Source organism: Amia ocellicauda, chromosome 15 (genome assembly GCF_036373705.1).
Source record: "Amia ocellicauda isolate fAmiCal2 chromosome 15, fAmiCal2.hap1, whole genome shotgun sequence".
Taxonomy (NCBI): Eukaryota; Metazoa; Chordata; class Actinopteri; order Amiiformes; family Amiidae; genus Amia; species Amia ocellicauda.
This window is the reverse complement of record NC_089864.1, coordinates 13492573-13511851: the sequence shown is the minus strand read 5'-3', so window position 1 is coordinate 13511851 and position 19279 is coordinate 13492573. Positions and strand designations below refer to the sequence as shown.

The 19279-nt window shown below is 37.7% G+C and overlaps 1 protein-coding gene across 1 annotated transcript in view; it reads right to left on the bottom strand.

Moving 5' to 3' along the window:
• Positions 1–19279, bottom strand: part of LOC136771499 (transmembrane protein 178B) — a 76013-nt gene that overhangs the window by 37457 nt on the left and 19277 nt on the right. Inside the window, exon 3 of the mRNA XM_066723839.1 lies at positions 11722–11835. Coding sequence (XP_066579936.1) covers positions 11722–11835 — 114 coding nt within the window. The remainder of the gene's footprint in view (positions 1–11721; positions 11836–19279) is intronic.

The following is a 19279-nucleotide window of genomic DNA, read 5'->3' as shown; positions in this document are numbered from 1 at the left end:
AGACAACTACAAGAAACGTCTGACCTCTGTGATTGCCAACAAGGGTTTTGCCACCAAGTACTAAGTCGAAGGGGTCAAATACTTATTTCCCTCATTAACATGCAAATCAATTTATAACTTTTTTTAAATGCGTTTTTCTGGATTTTTTTGTTGTTATTCTGTCTCTCACTGTTAAAATACACCTACCATTAAAATTATAGACTGATCATTTCTTTGTCAGTGGGCAAACGTACAAAATCAGCAGGGGATCAAATACTTTTTTCCCTCACTGTACATGGCATATTGTTAGATTTAAATAATTGGTGGTGGTAACTGCTCCAGCATCCCAAAATAAATGGACAACACCACAGGCACTGTGGGAAATATGGAGCTGATACTGTGACACAGAGAAAGGAGAAATGTTGCATACCACATGACAGCAACATGTAGTATTGGGGAGAGGATATTGTGGGTGAGGAATATATGATTAGGTCTATGTGAGGAGAAGGTTGCAAGAGATAGGTTGAATTTAGACACTGACTGACTTCTTCTGGGAAATCAAATGGGATCTAAGACCACCTGCTAAAAGGAGGCCTTCTCTGACAAGATCTTCTGAATATTGCATTCTGTGGATAATACTGCATTCGTTAGTCACATTTTAAAATAATCATCAAATGTAAAGTAATAATTGCATTAGACTGTAAAGGAACCACCAGCATATTTAGTAGTACAAATAAACTTATTTACCTGAACTTACTGGGAAAATGCGTGCGCACACCCTCTCTACATCAGTGAGGACAGGAAGGTCTTCATGATGGATATGTTTATACGATTGTACATGAAACATTACTTAGTTTATATGGTCACATTTGATTTCAGGTTACCAGTCACTTCCCAGATACACCTTAGACACGCCCAGGGACACCCATTGGGTGGTACCCTAATAATGAAGACAATCCTTCTTCAAATTCTTCCGTATTATCATATAGAATATAAGAATGTCAAGGTCTAGCCACCAATTCACACAATCTTTCTAGTCTAGTTGCATTGTTTCTACCTGTAGAATATTTCACACCTCAAGTCCAGGCAGGTAGGGGTCCAATTGATCTTGTTTGCATTTTATTGAATCAGACATTCTATGTAATTGATCAATCAAATAAGCTATTTGCTGTTGCAAATCCAAATCCAACCACTTTCATTTTGTGTTCAAAAATAGCCCTAGATTAAAGGGGTTCACCCAGCTCAAGAGAACAAGGGACATTTATGTTTTATTTCTGCTAGTACCACAAGAATCTCAAATGAACTTAAATGAACAAGGTTTTAACACATTTTGATATACCTCACTTAAATCACATAATACCTCAAATATGTGTAGAACATTAAACTCTATTATCCTTACAATTCATATATCTCCAAAGAAAGTACGTGTATTGCCAATTATACAGTACACCTTTAAAGAATCCACGTATATTATCCTGTGTAACTCTGTCCCAGACACAAGGTGATGCAGTAAAGCTTTCGCTTCCTTAAAACCCATACAGGCACAAACAAGGATAAGCCACAGCTTAATCCATTCATTAAGCTAATTATTTGTAGTCAAGAAAAGGATACAATCAATTAATTATCAGCCCTGGCATATGGGAATAATGACAAGCTGTCACTCAGTAACATCGGCCCATAGCAACACAGAGGAAAAACCTTTTAAGAAGACATTGAAAGGAGGGCATGAAGAACACAATGGAAATAAGAGGGGCAGCTCACTGAAACTACAGCACAGTAAAAGCAAAATAATAACCCATCAATTGCCCTTGTTTGGGCCATAATATTGCTCCTTACAAATACTAAACAAGAGAGCTCAAGAGAACATATTCATTTCTTCAGAAGTATTACACAATGAGGGTGTATGGACCAAATCCACAAGCTGTATAGCTGATTCACTGGCATATGTCAAAGATAAATATGGTGAGGTTAAAGTATCAATAACTTACTACAATAAACTACACAGGTAGGATTCTCCTAGGAGGATGTTGTTTTTTCCAAAATTGTATATATTCATTAATATATCACGTATATATAACAAGTCATGGATGTTATTTTACATAGGTGGATACATATCACTTTCATTTAAAAACTTTGCTGTGTCATACTCTGATTTCCTTATTCAAATTAGGCTAATGTTTCCACAGCCAAAAACAGTGATTGGAGTTATTTTAAAACCACCTTCCACCTAGGTCCATAAATATTTGGCCAGTAACACAATTGTCTTTATTTTGCCTCTGTATTCCACCACAATGGATTTGAAAGGAAACAATGCAAACCCTTCATAATAATTCCTTTGAATATTCTTAAAAAAAAATAAAAGTATGTATAGCTTTGAAAATAGCATGAGGTTGGCCATCACAGATATACAGATCTGTCATCAGATGGAAAGGACCGATATATATATACACTCACCTAAAGGATTATTAGGAACACCTGTTCAATTTCTCATTAATGCAATTATCTAACCAACCAATCACATGGCAGTTGCTTCAATGCATTTAGGGGTGTGGTCCTGGTCAAGACAATCTCCTGAACTCCAAACTGAATGTCTGAATGGGAAAGAAAGGTGATTTAAGCAATTTTGAGCGTGGCATGGTTGTTGGTGCCAGACGGGCCGGTCTGAGTATTTCACAATCTGCTCAGTTACTGGGATTTTCACGCACAACCATTTCTAGGGTTTACAAAGAATGGTGTGAAAAGGGAAAAACATCCAGTATGCGGCAGTCCTTTGGGCGAAAATGCCTTGTTGATGCTAGAGGTCAGAGGAGAATGGGCCGACTGATTCAAGCTGATAGAAGAGCAACTTTGACTGAAATAACCACTCGTTACAACCGAGGTATGCAGCAAAGCATTTGTGAAGCCACAACACGTACAACCTTGAGGCGGATGGGCTACAACAGCAGAAGACCCCACCGGGTACCACTCATCTCCACTACAAATTGGAAAAAGAGGCTACAATTTGCACAAGCTCACCAAAATTGGACAGTTGAAGACTGGAAAAATGTTGCCTGGTCTGATGAGTCTCGATTTCTGTTGAGACATTCAGATGGTAGAGTCAGATTTTGGCGTAAACAGAATGAGAACATGGATCCATCATGCCTTGATACCACTGTGCAGGCTGGTGGTGGTGGTGTAATGGTGTGGGGGATGTTTTCTTGGCACACTTTAGGCCCCTTAGTGCCAATTGGGCATCGTTTAAATGCCACGGCCTACCTGAGCATTGTTTCTGACCATGTCTATCCCTTTATGACCACCATGTACCCATCCTCTGATGGCTACTTCCAGCAGGACAATGCACCATGTCACAAAGGTCGAATCATTTCAAATTGGTTTCTTATATGGTATATATATATATATATATATATATATATATATATATATATATATATATATATACACTCACCTAAAGGATTATTAGGAACACCATACTAATTCTGTGTTTGACACCCTTTCGCCTTCAGAACTGCCTTAATTCTACGTGGCATTGATTCAACAAGGTGCTGAAAGCATTCTTTAGAAATGTTGGCCCATATTGATAGGATAGCATCTTGCAGTTGATGGAGATTTGTGGGATGCACATCCAGGGCACGAAGCTCCCGTTCCACCACATCCCAAAGATGCTCTATTGGGTTGAGATCTGGTGACTGTGGGGGCCAGTTTAGTACAGTGAACTCATTGTCATGTTCAAGAAACCAATTTGAAATGATTCGACCTTTGTGACATGGTGCATTATCCTGCTGGAAGTAGCCATCATAGGATGGGTACATGGTGGTCATAAAGGGATGGACATGGTCAGAAACAATGCTCAGGTAAGCCGTGGCATTTAAACGATGCCCAATTGGCACTAAGGGGCCTAAAGTGTGCCAAGAAAACATCCCCCACACCATTACACCACCACCACCAGCCTGCACAGTGGTAACAAGGCATGATGGATCCATGTTCTCATTCTGTTTACGCCAAATTCTGACTCTACCATCTGAATGTCTCAACAGAAATCGAGACTCATCAGACCAGGCAACATTTTTCCAGTCTTCAACTGTCCAATTTTGGTGAGCTTGTGCAAATTGTAGCCTCTTTTTCCTATTTGTAGTGGAGATGAGTGGTACCCGGTGGGGTCTTCTGCTGTTGTAGCCCATCCGCCTCAAGGTTGTACGTGTTGTAGCTTCACAAATGCTTTGCTGCATACCTCGGTTTTAACGAGTGGTTATTTCAGTCAAAGTTGCTCTTCTATCAGCTTGAATCAGTCGGCCCATTCTCTTCTGACCTCTAGCATCAACAAGGCATTTTCGCCCACAGGACTGCCGCATACTGGATGTTTTTCCCTTTTCACAACATTCTTTGTAAACCCTAGAAATGGTTGTGCGTGAAAATCCCAGTAACTGAGCAGATTGTGAAATACTCAGACCGGCCCGTCTGGCACCAACAAACATGCCACGCTCAAAATTGCTTAAATCACCTTTCTTTCCCATTCAGACATTCAGTTTGGAGTTCAGGAGATTGTCTTGACCAGGACCACACCCCTAAATGCATTGAAGCAACTGCCATGTGATTGGTTGGTTAGATAATTGCATTAATGAGAAATTGAACAGGTGTTCCTAATAATCCTTTAGGTGAGTGTATATATATATATATATATATATATGTTAGTCCTTTCCACCTGATGACAGATCTGTATATCTGTGATGGCCAACCTAATGCTATTTTCAAAGCTATATATACTTTTCTTTTTAATAGAATATTCGACGGAATTATTATAAAGGTTTGCATTTTTGATGATGAGTCCATGAAGATTAAAAAAATGCTTTCAAGAGGAACACAATCAGTTGGCTCTAATATGAGCACTGAGATTCCTTGAAATACACAGTGGGACAATCAACAATCGACAGTATGTCTCTTTACACTGAGCAAAACAATCATAAAGACTGAACATCTAATTCTTATATTTGTATTCTTATGTATCTGTTTCAAAATGTCATGGCATTATATTTCAATACATTTTCTTGCCAAAACAATATAAATGTATCAGTGGATGCCAAGTCTATCATACTTAAAATAACAACAACAATAATATGTTATTCGTGGTACTCTGAAACTAGTTTACTTCAATAGGTCATATAGATTCTACAAATACATTTTTAGGGGGGGAATGTAATTAGAAACCAACTGTGGCATTGACCCTAGCAAACCAGTTCATACCTACACTAGTTCACAAATGTGTTGTTCTTTTACATAATGCTGAGTGTGATTAAGGAAAATACATTGTGTATCCATTTGAACACATGTTGAAATATTTAATATCCTACATATGTAAACTTCAGAAAATATGCTAGTGTTAATAACTCAAGTGGTGTATTGTGTGGAATTTCAACACATTCGTTTTAAGAGTGTATGACAGAACCTGATCCATATCTATGGGACTGTGAGTTCTCATCTAATAAATTCCTAATGAGGGTTGCAAATGGATATAGAAGTGACTTGCATCCTAGTAATGCTCAGACAACCTCTTCTACGTGCTGCAATACCTGTCCTTCTCTTCCAAAGTCATGCCTTGGATCTATCCTCGGAAATATTCAGCACCCATGTCTATACCTGGACCATGTCAAACCCAACGGTCTGTACCTTGATGTGAAATAAAAAGTTACACCGCTGCCGATTATTAATCATTGCGTTTTCTTCACCAGTTCACCAGTATTGCTTGATGCACAACCTGAACAGTGCATGAGTCTTGTCACATTTGTCACACACATCTAACATATAGATTCGTAAAAGCTTCATTTTCAGTGCAGGTGATGCATATGAATAATGACAAAGATTGTTACAAATATACTACTTATTTCTCAACATGGAGATATTTTATACTTTCAGAGGCTGCTTGCTTTAAAGTCTTTTACAGATCTTAGATGTAGCTAGGTAATTAACATCTTTTTCAAATTAAAACATATGCATTATGTTTTGTAATACTTATGAGTAAGAACATTAGAACATAAGAACATAAGAAAGTTTACAAACGAGAGGAGGCCATTCAACCCATCATGCTCGTAGCTACGGAAACAGGTTCAAAAGTACACACATTACATTTTAAGGTTTAGATTTTCATTATTCAGTATATAACAGACCCCAGCACTGGCTCACAGATCCAGATTGTGGAGTTGTAGGGAAACTGCTCCAATCCAGAGTTTTTACTACATTATTTTTCATATTGCAGTTATATTTATACACCAAACTCGGCTTCGAGGAGAAATACAATCTTGGACTAAAGCTATTGATATAAAAACCTACTAAAATCAGGAAAATGAAAATAATGCACAGTCTTGGTATTAATTTATTCTGCTATACATTCAGTCACATAACCATAATCATTTTCCTCAAGGGCATGTTTGTTGTACCTATGTAGTACATTACAATTTAAATGCCAGAACCTATTTTTATATAAACAGCAGGCAGTTTTGTTTGTTTAATAAATAAGCTGTTTTTCTAATAACAAATAATTACAGAAAACTGCTTTTATTTAAACTCAAAGTACTTTTACCATGTAATTTAACATTCACAATTCAAAGTAAATAAATTAATAATCATTTTTCAGTTCATGTTTTGTTTCTTTAAAATGTTAATGCATCAGTAAAGCAATGTTTTATTCACAGTATTTCCTTTATCTTTGCTGATCTTATTCTTGTGTCTATTTGTTTGGAATGCTTCCATATCTCCTTTCTTTTTCTGCTCGCTAATATAATTACTTTGTATAATTTATTACCTCCTTTCATTATTTCACCTTGTGAAATTGTGCTTTTTTGTGTTTGGCTGCACAAAACTACAAACACATTCAGATAGAGGAAAGAAAGCTTCAGAAGTCAACCTGTTACATTTATAATGGTATGGACCACCCTATTTACAAATTAAGACACATTTCTTTGTCTTGACTGAGACACTCCTAGTTCTGATGATTAATGTATTTTTCTTTGACACACTCAAATCATCAAACTCTATCTCCTAGAACATGATTGTCCATTTTGTCATCTTATGCACTGTGCCTTTAATTAGGCCCTGTCCCCACTGAAGACTTGCTTAATGTGTTCATCAAGGTCACTTGTGCAATATTAACGAGCTTTGTGTCTTAGCTGGTCTGCTCAGTGGTATTAAATAGCACTGGGTAACATTTATCCCACAGACAGTCTTGCAATCCCACTCTACTACACACCACTGTTATTTATTCATTTATTTATTCATTTCTTTTGTCTCCTCCTTTGTATCTTTATGTCCTCAATGCAGATGACCTTTGGAATTTATATAAATATTTCAGAAGTAAACAACCCCAATTCCACTCTCCAACTTTGCTCAATAAACTATACATATCTACTTTCTAGCATTGGTTGTTTCATATTGTCCTAGAGCTCACGATCCCTGCTAGCAAGGTCATCACAGTTCGACCACCTCAGTTCAACTCCAGCCCGCCTCCGCGCATCACACCCTCTGCTTCCATCCAGACACCTGTCCCGGCTGCAACCTTGGCATTGTTGCTGATCCAGGAGATGAACAATTCCTCAAAGAACAAATCGATCCTTCAGGCTCAGCCTTTCTCAAGTCAGGCACCACCACCTGCAAACACATCCATCATCGTCACACCCTGCTGTCCTCCTTCATACTATTCCAGATCTTCCTGACAATGCCAGCCCTACAGCCCAGCTACTGACTCATCAAGCTGCCATTTCCAAAACTCAAACCAAAGGGCCGCCCAATCAAAGCATCCAGGGTCATCTCGCTCTCTCCTGCAGGTAGGCCTCGGATCTTGGCCATATCTCAGTGCCACCTTGCTCACATCTGCCCCTCCTGCCGCCTCGTAGGACAGCAATGGACAAGACAGCATCCAGCGGTACCTCGTTCACCTCCGAAAACTGACCCACAGATCTTCTGCCATCCGTCGGTGTCACCTCCCTTGCAGATTCCCCTCCAGCCACTCCTTCAAGTCAGTCTACGGATCGCCAGACATTCCTCAACACAACCTCGCCCAAGCAGTCTGTGCCGCCCCACTCCTAAATCTGTCCGACCCATTCTGGCAGGTCCATTCTGTCATTCACCTCGGCCAAGTGAGTAAAGCCAAAGCTTCATACGACTTATGAAGACTCACACCACCCCTGTATTTAGGATTGTAAACTCCTGAATTGGAATTTATAATACAATATTGGGGCTGAACAACCTCAATTCCACTTGATAAACTATAAATACCTGCATTCTAGCACACACCCTCCTATCGCTTGTCATTTCGCATCCAACCTCCTCCTCAGTCACTGCCTCCACAGCAGCTCATACATACAGAAGGGGTAGGAATGTTTTTTATGCATATGTGGTCTATGGAACCGTAGGTTTCTCAGTAATGCAGATGTTCTCTTTACAGAGGCTGTGACATGGTAATCACTTTGTTTTCTCTCAACCTCCTGACCTTTGTTTGTTCTGGATGGATCCCTTAGAAGACACCCCTCTGGGAAATGCCAGTTAGATGTCAAGGTCTATAATAACTACACTGCTACTCACTGGATAGTTTGGATCATAGTCCCTAAGGCATTGGATAGTGATTCAAAACGTCCTAAGGACAACATTAACACTGCATGAGATTATATAATTTATGGAGAAGTAGAGTTCTGAAAGTCTTAAATAAGCTTTTGCCTTAAACAATCTTTAGCCTAAAACAATGTTTATTGTTCTCTAAATTGTTTAATATAGAATCAAAACAAACCCACATAATGGACCACTCTTGGCCCAGTATTAGTGGTCAGATCGGTTGGCTGTTGTTGGCAGGCAACAATAACCATAGCTAACAACTGATCTTTGTATATTGTAAAATTAAAGCAATGTTACTGCTGCCTGACAATGCTGGCTTAATTGTTGCTTTGGTGTGAAAACCTACACTGGGGATTTGGAATAAGAGTTATTTGATGTATGATGTTCAAATAATCCTTAATCTAAAGTCATTATTGTTCTTTTTAGTATTTTTCCTGTGCTTGTGCAACAAATAATTTTGTCCTACAGTTGTCCAAAGTCATCTCTTTTCTCTGTATTCATCTCACAATAGTTCCTTCATGAAGAAGCTTTTTAAATGCTTTCTTTGTAGTTGTTTATGATTTGAAATATTGAACAGTACAATTGCACTGTCTTCAATACAACTTCAACAATGTCCAAAGCAAGATTTAGACTCAGTTGGTGAACAATAGACTAATAAATGTGGTTTGTTTTACATGTGAAAAAATAAGCATTGTTAAATACAACAGAGCCATCCTGCAAATACCTAAATGTTTTCACGCCCTTCCCTTGTGATACAGAAAGGCTGGCCCACTTTCAATGGTTATTTCTGTCACTAAATGCCTTTAAAACCGCAAATCGCAAATCGCTTTCCGTTGTTCACATCCAGACAAGTTTTTAAACCAACGCAATCACTTCCGATAAATCAGCATGGATTTGTGCAGGGGGTGTGTCCTGGAGGTGGCCGTCGCTCTGACAACATTTGTCGTGCTTAGAAAAACACTTTTCTCCACACTGTCCTGTCATAAAGAGCCTACAGTTGAACAACAACTGACTGACAGCCCACTTGAGGGTACACCCCCGACAGGAATGCAAGCTAAGATATTTCAACTAATTGTTTTTGACTTGTAAGTTTAACAGCTTGTCAGGATATGGACACTGCAAAGACAGATTTTGTAGACGTTGCTTAAACACTTGAAGTAATGGATATAACACTTTTTTACAGAACCCTGCCATTTGCTCTGAAAAGGTGTAATTAGTATAGTTGAACAACAGTACTAATGTTGTCACGAACAGTTGTCTTCACGCTCAGTATAATGGAGAACAACACACTCCATTTATTTAACCAACACATTCTGTCTGGGGACACACCTCATATTAAACCTAAAATAAACAGAAAATATCATGTGCATGTGTATATCACATATGTAATTTAAAACACCCTCTAATCTGTAGTGTACAGTGTAGATATGGTATTTTTATAATGGGGAATGAAAGCAGCAGAAGTAAAAATTATCACTGCAAATTCTAGAAGACAAGCGTAACTTTCGAAGACCCCAGTGACTTAAGCAATGAGTTTGAGGGGAACGCAGCTTGAAATCCTACAAGCTCTCCCTCAGTCTGCTGGTCTGTGATAGGGGATGCATTGGATGCCCTTTTAAATGGTTTTAAAAGGTTGACAGGTCACATAATTTCAGGCCTAGGGTATCAGTCAAACTTGCTGACAGTGTACCGAGTCTGTGGACAGGCCTGGCCGCTGGGGATGAAACTGTTCATACAACTAGACACTCTGAGTTATTAGCTTTGCAAAAGTTCAAAGCAGTGATCCCGAAAAAGCTGGTTAATGGTATTGAATCTCAATGTTACATTTTTTTAAAGCAAAATACATTGCTGCTTGGAATGCAACAGACTTTGTGTAGTGTTACATGTCTGCACGCTTTATAGTCGATGAATTACAGCTCCTGTGGTGTGACACATCTTCCTATATTCCCTGCTAGGGACTCTTAACACATCCCTTTAAGGCTTTAGCATTTTAGTTTGAAATCTTAGTCTATTATGACAGAATGTTGCAACACAACCTTTGATATTTACTGCATCTTGACTGTATATACAAATTCTCCTTCATAAAGCGAAGCTTGGAAGCTCTTGAATTGATTTAGCTTTGAAACCTGAAATTCTGTCTAATCCTCATTGAGTTTAACAGTTTGTTTTTTAACGTCTTCTCTGTCCAATACAGGATTTTTTTTTTTAAGAATCAGCTCAGAACTATAGGATTGCCATGAGCATGTTAAATCATAGACACAGACTTGTTAGTTAGTGATTACTGTACTTCTGTGTGTATGTGTGTTTCCTATCAGAATGTACAGTTAATCTCCACACCTCTAAAGGGAACTGCATTATAGCCAATCATCTATTGTTGACCAAATGAAGAGAGGTTACCTATTTTTAACTCTTTTTTAAGGTGTTGTACAATAAAATACAATGTGTTTAGAGTTTAAATGTAGGGCAATTGTATTATTAACTGTAAGTGGACATAAGTGGATGGCCCCAAACTGCTATTTACATAAAATTATATTTAAAAAAAAAAAGAATGGGAAGGTAAGTCTGTAAAGTATAAGAGCTTCCTTTTGTCAAAATCTGAAAAAGAGCTCTAATAAATGCCAGACAAAGTAACAAACTGGCGAACAGTCCTTGAAGTTTGGGTTAAAAAGTGCTTTTTCCTGTCACCCGACAAAGTTAATTTCTTCAGCTCACTGACTTGCTATGGGAAGACAGTTTCAGGTCATCCCAGATTATTGTTTCACTGGGTACCCAAGCTCAAAGGCACTCTTCCCACACAGTTAAAACAACTGGATTATCCTAGGGGACAGGCAAAGGCAGAAGCACCTTCTGAGAGAGGGATATATTTCCTTCCCTGATTAAAGTAGCTGACAACAGCCTCTAGGCATGTGGATAAAACCCCACTCGTCATTTTCTGGGAGACATAAACGGGAAAGAGCTCCAAAGTGAAGTCCAAATTGCTTTCTTTTATTACTTGTCGAACTTCAAAGTCAGATAGCATATTGTTATAAGACCACTGCTGCACTTTCTAAGGTAGGAACAGCATATCTGAACCACACAAAAATCCAGGGACCTCCTTAAACATCCAACCTTCCAGGCCAGAGAGAACAAGTCAAACTTTACACTTACGCAACGAGTGCCACTCATCCTGTTGAATGGTCTTTGTGATGTTGAAAGAAAGGTTTTTCGGTATCATGGCTGAAGAGTAGTGATACTTGATGAAGGAGCATCTCTGAATTGTACCTGCACATAGAAAGGGCAAGGTTAGGAAGTGTACTTTTCAACCACAAATCCATTTTAGAACTGCAAGAAAACAGATTATATTTACAGACATCTCTACTGTAAAAATATGAGTGGCATTAATAACCTCGCATTTAAAATCAACTAGACAGGGATGCACTAACACTTTGTATAGTTGAGACCAGGTATGTGAGGTTGTGGCCTATTACACACATCGAATCTATATGATGGATACCAGAGAAACTGATTCATTGGGTGGCATTCGTGGGTACTGTTGAAAAATATTATACATTCAATACGCCTCATGTCTACTGATTTGCCACAGAAAGGCAGTTGCCCCAAGTTTGGTGTGGGGCACACAGAGTAACAGCTGGTGCCCAAGAATGATCTTGCAGAGGAACGTTAAGCTTCTCCAAGAGGGACTGTTCCCTGTATTGTACGGAGACGGTCCCCTGCCTAACTCTCGAAAAATGAATCCCGGTCTTCGGCAAAGTAATGTCACAGGCTGTCTGCTTTATTAAGCTGTCTTAATTTACCCAAACGACTCTGTAAATGAGCCAGGGCACTGTCTGAATAAATGACTACATTACGCAATGTTAGATAAGCCCATTACACTTCCTAGCAAGTCGGAGATGCCCCTGCCTATTTTAACACAGTTGTTTCTTGTGCATTTCCAACACATCCCCGCTAGAGACCCTCTCCACCGAAGCCAGGTTCCCACACGGCCCGCATTTAAGAAGGTATGTAATCATTATATAACGCAATGTGGAAATCGTCCTATTCCACTCTCAGTCTCTCTCCTTGTCCCTCAGCAAGGCTAAAGGGTTATTCCTCATGATGTGTCATGTTCATCTCTGTCTAACTGCATTGTCTGTGTCTTCACTTTAAAATTGAATTGAATCTTCTTTTTTTTTAATCTAAAACATTTTTATATTAAAAAATAAAACACTCACTTTTAATGCTGTTACTGAGTGTCAGCTCTTATTATGTCAATCTAGACAGTGGGAACTGCATTAGTGAAGTCCTGGGAGACTCACATTTCACAAGCGAAGAAAGCTGAGATAACATTACTATCAGCACCAAAACACGTTCTCCTATCTCACAGGCAGATGTAGCATTTGGGGTCCGAATGCAGAAGGTGGTGATTCATTTACGGTATTTTTTTATTGCGGTGAAGCACAATATTCCCGTTTTTATCTGCTTACAAAGTTTATTATGTGTAACTTAACATAATTACACTACAAGTTCAGATCCATATATATGTATCAGTTAATAATATACAGAATGATAAAAGGTGTGATCTTCACAGTAGACAAATTTGGCATAATCATGTTTTTTAAATGTAAAATACTACTACTACTACTACTACTACTACTACTAATAATAATAATAATAATAATAATAATAATAATGTAATAATAATAATAATAATAATAATAATAATAATAATAATAATAATAATAATAATAATATAGGTCTTTGGCAAATGTGTATTAAAGGCAAACCATTCAACCTAAGCCATTAATACAAACTTATAATAAAAAGCTGTACTGCCATATTTCCTCGCTTCCCTCTTTTTCTCTGATCTCTGTTCTATGTATCCAATCTGGAAATCTAAGCACACTTTCCCAAATGCATGAAAGTAGCTTTACTCCCCATATTTCTAGGTTTATCTTCACCCCTTCAGAGAGAAAATACGATAAATCTCACAACAGCAAATCAAAATGAAAGTCAGGTTACGCTTCAAAAATATCAAACACACAAAGGAAAAGAATCGCAGAGCCCTGCCTAACGAAAGAAAACAAAAACACGGGCATGTATTCAAATGGAAATGCACTGTTTGGATTATAAACACAATGTAATGAATTTGTTGTTGTTTTTGTTGTTGTCTGTGTGCATTTTTTGATGTATTTCATTTTTGTTTTGGGCATGCTCTCTGTCGCCTGACATCTGATGGACATTGTTAGGTTTGAAACATCCAGAGCTTTCCTACCTTTGTTCTGAATGAGTGACCTCTTGGCAATCAGTTTTCAGGAATGACTATACAGTGCCATTTATGCCTGACAAGAACATTGTAAAATCTCAACTGCTTTCTCGTTCACAATGAGTCATTCTCGAGACATTACCTCCCTGAATCACAGTTTAAGTCACTGCAGTCTAAGGCTGTCTGTTGATTTTTTTTTTCTTTATCTGCAAAGCCTCCATGCCTGTCTGCTTATCTATCTCTCTCCTCCAGCACGTCTTTGTTTGGACAATTTGTCATTTTTGCTACTATCTGTTTATTAATATTCCCTTTCTTTTCGTGGTTTCCTTTGCGGAATTGGTCTTTTGGTTTTTCACAAAAATGATTCATGCTGCTGAGATGAAATGTTAAATTACTCTTTTTGTTTTCACTGTAATCACTCGCCCAACTGTCACAATATGTCCAGTATAGACAAACACTAGTCACGGTCATAAAGGTAAGCATATCATCTCTCTTAAAGTGAATTTCATCACCTACTTTGCTTCTCGTCATATCAGTATGTGCTTTATCATCCTAGGTTAGTGAAAGAACAAAATGTCACTCTTTGTAAACTGTGTGAAATGGAGCGCTAACACAATTCAAGATGTCAATCCATATTCTCTAAGAACATTATTTTGCCACTTCTTCCTATTATATGTCAGTTTCTGTTGCAATCCTGTAACATCAGTTCTTTGGTTTGAGGCTTTGTGGGTACATTTAATATTTGCAATACAGAAGTGCACAATCTAATGATCACACCCACATCCTTTCTTTCACATTGCTTAGTCATAATAAGTCTACATGAACACATTGGGAATTACTTCCAGTGCTACATTTTGTAATTAAAAATGCTGCTATTAATTTAATAAAAACATCATTTTGTAAGACATATTCAAACCACTAAAGGTAGTGAAATCCTGTCTTAGTTATCCATTATTATTAAATATCTAGTATTTAATATGACAAGGAAATAGTGCAACTCAAAGCAGATGAGGAGGATGTCCTTGAAGCCTTGAGCAATGCATCACTTTGAGACATGGCTATGAGAGATGCCAAGCAGCAGAGCTTGTGGAAAGGTGTGAGGGAAGGTTCTGCAAGGACACAAGGTTAATAATTGATGTTAATAATACTAATTTAATTTCTCTGATATTGACTATAAAGTATTATGATGTACTGAGGGGTTCCGGCCATGTCGAACGCCACTTTCCCGCGCCACAGTGCAGCAAATGTTCTTTGTCACTAAAATGCCCAGGCCCCTTAGTGAGGCTTCAATATTTTGCAAACGGTTCAGACATGTGACATTGTGATAACAGAAAATGAGGGGAAAATAAAAAAAAACTGGGTTATTCCTACTACAAAACATCATGATGGGAGCATTGAGATATGGAGGTACATACCATGCTCAGTTATACATACCAGCCATGGCCATTGTTATAATGAGAATCATATCAAATTATTGAAATCTGACTGGGGGTGTTAATTTCCTTTCCACCATGACCCTAAAAATGTGTGTAAGCAAATTCATCAAACTATTGTACAAGGAAAGGGTAATTAAATACTTATTGTACCAGAACTGAGAAGCAGGTTGTACCCCGCTCTTGCTTTACAGCTCATATTTACTTGAAATCAGCAAAGCAGGAAAGAATGCACCCGTACATGATAGCAGAATTAATCATTCCAATGACTTTTTGTTGTGTTTTTTGTAGATTGCCAATACACTGTGCTGCGCATGTTGTAACCCTGTGGCAGTTTTTGTTTTTTGAGTTTTTAATAAAGGAGAGATTTAAGGCAGCTTTCACTTGGCTCTTGAAAATCACTACAGCAAATTGAATTCACTTAAGCAACTAATTTAGCTTATACCAGGCTTGTGAAATGTTTATCTTCTTCCAAATAACTCCTAGTAATGTCAGGTTATTAGGTTAAACAATAGATACAAACTTTTTAAAATATCAAAACTACTTCTGGGTAAGTTATCCCTGTCATTGAGCATTATTCCACTAACAGTTCAAGTGGCTAAAACTAATTAGATTTCACTCCTTTATAAATGATAAAATCAATCATATGCGAAAGGACTGCCATTTGGTTTAGCATTTCCAGGCAGACAGGTGACATTCATGATACTCGAGATATTCACATGACTTATTTAAAGCGGTTATGGCTGGTTACTGATTTAAATACAGATTCTGAATAATCAACACAAAAAAGCAAAGGGCCAATCAGGAATTGTTAGATTAATACAGAATTGAACGAAACACTCTAAACTTGTAATCCAGACATGTGCCACACTGAGCTATGCATTTGTAATGAATATATTCAACCCTTGGTTATATATGACATACCTTTAAATATTCAGAAAGGGATGAAAAAATGTCAAAAAGTACTTTCATTGGTTGTACTAGTGTAAGGCTTAGAGATGATTTTAAGTTGAGTTTTAGAACAGCATAATTCATCTCCATTCGCTAATGCATGCGCTTTCTTTTTTTTAGAGTGTGAAATCAAACTAAGAGGATATTTACGTAAGAAACAGAACACCAGTATTGTTCAGAAAGACACTTGCATCAAAGGTCAGACTGGTTTTCTATATGCTATAGAGATTATTATTTGTATTATATAATAATTAACCCCACATGAAGAGGTCGGGTGTTTAAATTTAGAGTACTGGATTTGTCTCGGTTTACTTTGCTGTAGTCAAATATGACGCAATTGATTGTGAAAATTACTTTGCTCCTCCGAATTTAGCACTGTCAAGAAAAGGTAAGTACACTCCCAGCTTAAAATGATCAACTGCCAAAGCATTATCAATATTCAAACAGAACAGGACGAAGAGATCCTTTCATGTCAAAACCGAAGCCCAAGGACCGTGACAATCTAGCTGTCTAAACATACAGACATTTTTTTACGTACACGGAGTTAATGATCAGATTGCAACATCAAATTGCCCTATCCACACTGTACGCAAGCTGTCTAATCTGATTGCTTGTAATGGGAAAAAAGAAAGATGTGATTCCCGAAATAATTGTTTGACTGATTCATCTGGTTAAATGCCTTAGTCTCCATGCCCAGAGCAATAACGATAACCAGTTACCTCAGATAATAATGCCTAGAGCCTATAGAACATAACAGTAGGTGACAACATATAATAATATTCTATATATTCATGTTGCAAGAGCTGGTTTGCCTTTATGGGTTACGCTTCTTTATAGTAATATGACTGAATTGCACCAAGCGTGAAGTCAAACTACAGAGCTTTAAAACACAAGGCAGAATAGCAGCTCCCAGAGACAAATCCAACAAAAAGAACTAAAATAATAAACAACTTGAGACCACACAGGAACCATCATTCATGCATCAGTGGAAAATGTAATTTAAACATCTTCCTACCAGGACACAGCCAGGTCAGAAATTCATTTTTTTTTCACTGTACTTTATTTCCAGCCTAGCTACAGGTTCCCATTAAAACAGAGTGGGTAACTGATGCACACATTTTTAGAAATATATACAAGCATATGATTTAATATACGTGAGCCCACGGATTTGCCGGAATGAACAACTACATGGATGCGGTTTTAGTCAATCTGCTGTTCTTTAGGTTTAGGCCAGTGCCGAGTTACGTCTTTATGGGTTTTACTCATAGACATTACACATAATTCCACAGAGTATTTAAAAAAAAAGCTTTCCGTCTTTTTGTAGTGTATTATGAAATGCAGTATTGTCCTTGTTTTGTTTTGTTTTTCCATAACCACTTGGCATGGGTTTGTAGGGATAAAAAATAAACTAAAAACACAGAGGATTTAAGACTTTAGTTCAGCTTTACTATTTTCCTACCACTGTGATGTACAATAAGTACAATGTCTCACCTCTATGTCAGAATGTCAGTGATCCAACTAAAATGGATGTTCTATGAAAATTTACTTATTGAAGATGAATGGGATAATTAATGAATATAAATGTACAGACCTGGTTTAATCAAATTTCCCAGTGCTGCTCTCTATATAATCTATAACATTACTTATTGCATTGCTCTTATTATTGGAGATCCTTGGATGGTCGCAATGGTATTCAAATACTGGAATGTGAATGACCTTGTAGCAGGTTCAAGGATCATGCTGCCCCTGATTATCATATTGGCAGCATACGACCTTTTGACCTGCCAGTGTCCACCAGCATTATAATATATTAGAATCCATTTGTATTAGTGTTGGATTTTTATTCTAACTGAAACTGTAACAATAGTTCAGTGTCATAGTCTGTAATGAATTGGCAACATTTTAAAACTGATAAGAAGACATATTTTGAAAGTACTACTTTTTCAAAGACCATAGGGAACATATTGTACATCGGCATTAGCAGTGTTTATCGCTGATCATTTTAATGTAACAATTATCTCATGACACTGTCTGTCAAATACAAAATGATACAAAGCAGTGAATTATGTACTAGTGGCATCCTTACTGTCAACTTTAATTGCCTGTAATTCATCAAATGTGCTCTATTAGATCAGAATGAACAAACACAAAGATTTGAAAATGCTGTTACAAAAAGATGGAGTCATGTAAGCACCTGAGTATTACGTTTTTTAAATTAACACGACTGGGCTTGAATGTCAGAAAAACCCAGGTCCAGCATCAATTTTGAATTAAAATCCTATCACTACTCATGTTGTTCTGTATTTTGTTTCAGTGAAAAAAAACACATATGATTGACAACAGAGAAAGAGTAGGATCTAGAAGATATCATCAGCACCACATCATGGAAGATAATTTCGCTGGACATCTGAGCATTACAAGCCTTAAACAGGTAAGTTGAAAAGAGTGAGACAGTAAAAATACATTCAACAGGCACCTTTTCATGTCTTTAAAAGGACATATCAATAGACAGGCCACCTTGACTGATAGGCATTTTTCCAACGTCAAGCTTTCCACAACTCCCAATATGGCAACACAGATTCTTCCAAGAGTCGTTTAATAACAAGGGAAAATCTGATTTTTAAAAGCATCATATGTCTAATATATATTGTAGATGGTTATAAACCTCCCCATCTAAAACCACGAGCTATTACACAAAATGATATGCCACAACAGAAGCCTCTAGTAATGTATATATTGTAAGGGTAATGTTGTGCTTCTGAGCAAAAAAAAAAATATATATATATATATATACTGCCACACTGGAATCATAGAAAAATAAACATCCCTGTTTAAAAGGATATATCCCTAGCTTTTTTTTTGTCCAGCACATCCCACAGATGCTCGATTGGTGATGCTCGTGATTCATCAGACCAGGCCACCTTCTTCCATTGCTCCATGGTCCAGTTCTGATGCTCACGTGCCCATTGTAGGCGCTTTCGGCAGTGGACAGGGGTCAGCATGGGCACCCTGACTGGTCTGCGGCTACGCAGCCCCATACGCAACAAACTGCAATGCACTGTGTGTTCTGACACCTTTC